The sequence below is a fragment of the Euphorbia lathyris genome, chromosome 7, assembly GCF_963576675.1.
Source record: "Euphorbia lathyris chromosome 7, ddEupLath1.1, whole genome shotgun sequence".
NCBI classification, from domain to species: Eukaryota; Viridiplantae; Streptophyta; class Magnoliopsida; order Malpighiales; family Euphorbiaceae; genus Euphorbia; species Euphorbia lathyris.
In genome coordinates, this window is record NC_088916.1 from 25,293,704 (window position 1) to 25,298,430 (window position 4,727).

The 4,727-nt window shown below is 33.9% G+C and overlaps 1 protein-coding gene across 1 annotated transcript; it reads right to left on the minus strand.

Moving 5' to 3' along the window:
• Nucleotides 1–407: 407 nt before the first annotated feature.
• LOC136235187 (sucrose transport protein SUC2-like) lies at nt 408–3,742 on the minus strand. The gene is made up of 4 exons (XM_066024738.1): nt 2,378–3,742; nt 1,630–1,693; nt 1,347–1,390; nt 408–918 (listed from the first exon to the last, which is right to left on the minus strand). The coding sequence occupies exons 1-4, from the start codon at nt 3,668–3,670 to the stop codon at nt 745–747; spliced, it is 1,575 nt and encodes a 524-aa protein (XP_065880810.1). The 5' UTR covers nt 3,671–3,742; the 3' UTR covers nt 408–744.
• Between the last annotated feature and the right edge of the window lie 985 nt (nt 3,743–4,727).

Sequence of the window (4,727 nt, forward strand, 5' to 3'; positions counted from 1 at the left end):
AAGAAGAACACTTGTGGGCCAACTTCAACCTTGTTGGGCTTTTGCAAAAAGAGAAGTGTGAGCCAAGCTAGAAAATTGTTATGTAATGAGCTTCTCATTTTCCATGGTTATAAACATAATTAGCCAAGTCATGTATATTTTTTAAGGAAATTACATATATTCATTTTTCTTTATAAATATATCAAAATCTTATATTTTTATTTTCAGTTTTATCAGTTACTAATTTTAAAAAAATGACATTATTAAAAACTTGTAAATATTTAATTTATTTATGATAATTATGTAACTAATCCTATCTTTTATCACCAAAGTAATAAGCTTCTCCTTAATTTTTTCATTAAGCTTAACTGAACAACAAAATATAAATTGAATTTATCAACCAAGTTGAGGTAATTAGAGAAGAAAGGTTGAAGAATTAATATGTATGAAGGGCTTAATTAATTAAGATGACTGTATATTACATTACATTACACAAGAGAGAGAGAGTCAGGCCAGCCATTGATATTCACTGCCATCCAAATCAGCCAATTTTCGGCTTTTGATGACGACTCTATTTCTTACATATCTCATTTTTTTTTTCGAAAATTAAAAAGAGAAACTTTTCAAAGAGTCAAAAGCCAAAAAAAGAAAAGAGATCAGATCAGAGAGAGAAAAACAACAGTTGCACAGAATCAGCTAAATTGCATCCACGTAAGTCCGGCGGTGCTGAAAGGTCAGGGCAGGGGCAGGGCGGAGCAAGCCTGGTTAATGGAAACCCATGGTGACTGCCTTCGCGGGCATATCAGGCGGCGGAGATGGAAGGTATGTAAGCGCTAATATACCACTAGCAGCTGCTGCTACAGCCCCTACCACAAATGCCGGTAGATTTCCTCCTCCGAATAATGCATCAAATGGTCCACTTGCTACCGACACCAACATCTGTTTTTTTTTTGTCATAAATTAACTCCCGTTAAGTTCAGCCGGACCGTGCTATTTTTATAAAATTCAAACCCTACCATTAATTAAACTCTTGTACAATATTAATCACAATTTTAGATGTTATATCCCAATCTAAGGTGCATATATGTATATTTCAATGAGTAAGATAAGAGTCAGCAAAAACTAAAAAAGACTGTGACGTTGTGCTTGCTTGAAGTAGTGTGCAATGTTGACTTTTAATCTAATCATTTAATCATTCCAAAACACAATAGGTATGTATGGAACAAATTAATTATATACACATACCCCCATACTTTAAATAATTAGTCAATTATAGTCCAATTTTTTTGACTTAACAATATTTCATCTAATTTGTTCTCTTCTCCATAATTTAGAAATTAAAATTTTTATATGATAAAATTACGTACCTGAGGTATGACGATTGAAAGATTGAGAACTCCCAAAGAAAGTCCTGATAAGAAAAAAAAAATGAATTGAAGCGGGTCAAATCTTCATTTTTCTGCTTGTCTTTCATATTAAAAATGAAAGATTTTTATGTGTTTGGTTAAAGGACTATTGTGAAAAATAGCTTTTTCCAACAATATTGAAATCTCACCATTTTTCAATAGCAAACAACAAATAGTAAATAAACTAAACGGATCCTAGATTTCTACTATTGCGTAGTCAATTAGTAAGAGATTAAATGCATACCTTGACCAGCTCCTGAGTTGTTAGAAAATATTGATGCCAAAGCAAAAGGAACACTGTAAGTTATCTGCAAAAATTAAATAATAATATAATTAATTAGTGCATAATTAGATATTAATTTGATGGTCCAAAAAAAAAGAATCTTATTGTAAAAATAGAATTATCTTTTTCTTAAAGCAGCAAGACTTGAAAATTGAGAAATATTTCTAAGTAGGGTTCAAGTGTTACCTATAAATGCAGATTATTTCATTTATTACCTATTACTACTAATTAAAGAAAAGAAGAAAACAATTATTATGACTGGCTAGCCTACCCAAACACGTGTCAACCACGCGCTTCTTCTGCAAAAATCATATTAAATTTACTAAAAGGAAACTATATATTATATGTTTTTGAACAAAAGTCAATTATAAAGGCTTGATGAAATGAGATAAGATACAAATAAAAGTGAAAATCTTTATTTTTTTATTTTTTATTTTAACCGATCCATGTTTTCTGATTTGAGGGTCACAAAATCTCAACTATATCCCGAAAAGGTTCGATAAATGATGTTATCCAGTATTAATTATGTTATGGAACAGCATGACAATATTTTGAATATAAAAATAATATAAAACGACGCAGCATTAATATATAAAACGACAGAAATCACATGTAAATGTTGTAAATGAAACGCAGATAGACATTAATTTGATATATATGTGACAATTTAGAATACCAAAAATTATATAAATTAAAAAGAAATACTTACAGCTTGAGGGATCCCCATCACGGCAAAGAGGGTTAATGCACCGGCATAAACACCACCACTAGGCGCCAAGGGTGTTTTGGTGGCGCTGCCGTTCACGGTGGCATACCGTCGGCCGGATTCAGCCTTTTTGGTGATTAAAATTGTCATAGCCAAACAGATTGCAAGAATGAAATTTACAATACCCCACAACCTCTTCACTTTCCCAAGCTTACGCGCCATCATCTCCACCCCAAGGGAAGTGAAACCCAAAACCACCGAGTTAAGCATCAGACCAAGTGCACCGGCGCGTACACCGTGATCGTAAAGCTTAACTTCCTCGGCGGAGCCGTCAGAATTTCCGCCGTAGACTTCACGCCCCATCCAATCAGTGTCAAACAACAAAAATGGGAACCACGCAACCCAGTTCAAACACGTCACCAGAAGTAAAATCCACATCGGCCTTTGCAGGTTTTTCAGAGCAGCAAAAATCTCACCGAAAAACGGCATAGGGGCCGACTCCGCCGGTCCATCATCCTCATCAACGTCGCCTCCGGCGACCGCCTTTTCACTCTCCGGCGACCACTTCTTTTCCTTAACATAAGTAAGAGCTATAACAGTAAGAATCGAAAGCAAAGCAATAGATATAAAGAAGCAGGTCTTCAAATTAGCGCAGTAAACATCGCAAGCCTTCGTCATCGTGAACGGAGCCATTTTATACAAATGCGTATACGAACCGGCGGCGTAGCCAAGGACATTTCCGACGGCCATGAAGAAAGAGAAAAGCGCATTTGCTAAACGAGTTTTCTTCTGATTAGAACCGGAAAGATCAGCGAGTAAAGCGCGGCAAGGACCTTGAAGCATGTTATTAGCAACATCGAGAATCCAAAATCCGACGACGAAAACAGCAATTGCACGAGTTTTGGGGGATTTCCCGATAGGATCTCCAGAGAGATGACCTAGATCAGCGGCATAGCCAATTAGGAAAACAGCGACAGCAACAGCAGCAGCGCCGGCAGCAATAAAAGGACGACGACGGCCGAATCTGGAAGTACAACGATCGCTGTGGTAACCGACAATCGGCTGGACAAGCATGCCGGAAATGGGGCCGCAGAGCCAGATGAAAGCAGCCCAGGTGTGAGGAATGCCTAAAAGTTGAACATAAGGGGTTAGAAGAGAAAGCTGCAAAGCCCAACCGAATTGGACCCCAGCAGCAATAGAAGCAACTACAACGATCTTTTTTAAGTTGCTGGAATCGGGTGGAGCACCGGTTTCCGGCGGCGGAGGTAGAGAAGAGAGGTGTTTTTCAGTCTCCATTAAATTAGAGAAAATGAAAAAAGTTTAGTGTGAGGAATAGAAGAGAAGAAGGTGCTGGGGTGTTTAAGAGAGGTTTGCATGGGAATTTATAATGGTGAAAGAGTGGGTGTGGCCTTATCCAAATATATTTAATTTTTAAGAGGGAGTAAAAAAGTAAAAAAGTAAAAATGTAAGTTAATGCAAATATAGTACGTGCAGATTCGTTATTGCCAAGTGTAAAAATGATATTAAATTCTGATTTACCAGTTTTGGGTAACTCTACAATGTTTTTATTTATTATTTTGTGATAAGAGGATTTTCTCTCTGTTAATTTAGATTTTCTTTTTTTTCTCCTTTTCACCTTTTATTTATTTGGCTTTAATTATTCTTCACTTTTTCTTTATTCACCGTCTCCTAACTTTTTCTAACATACTTTTGTTTCAGTGAAAAAATATGCCTCGAAGAAAATTCGAAGAAACAAGGTAACTATTAAAAGGAGGGACAGGTTTCTAAAAAAAAAAAAAAGGACAGGTGTTTTATGATTTGGCAACGTATCAAAAATAATAAAATTACATCAATTTGGATTCAACTACCTAAAAAAGGACATCTAAATTAATTACTTTTGTGAAAAAAAAAACGATGGTTCCTATTTGGTAAAAGGACTTTTAGGGTAAAATTAAAAATTTGGGCTATTTTATAAGTTTTTTTCATCCAAATTTTTTTATTGAAGGTGTTGAATGAATAGAGGTTTGAAAGTGTTCTAATTTTGAAAAAGTTAATTTATAAATTCTTTTAATTAGTTTTTAGGTTTAAATCTCTTTTTGAATGATATTTTTATCCAATATTACTATTTTTTACTTACACAAATTTTTATTTTGTTTCTTTATAAAGAATAAACTAATAATTTTATAAATATATTCATCTAGTTATATTTTAGTGGTAAATATCAATTAATAAATCTAAATTTATTATTATATTTTTAAAAATTATATTTCTATTCAAAATTATATAAATTAATAATTAATAATTAAATTGATGAATATTATTGAGCATTTTAAAAAGAATATAAAAATATTAG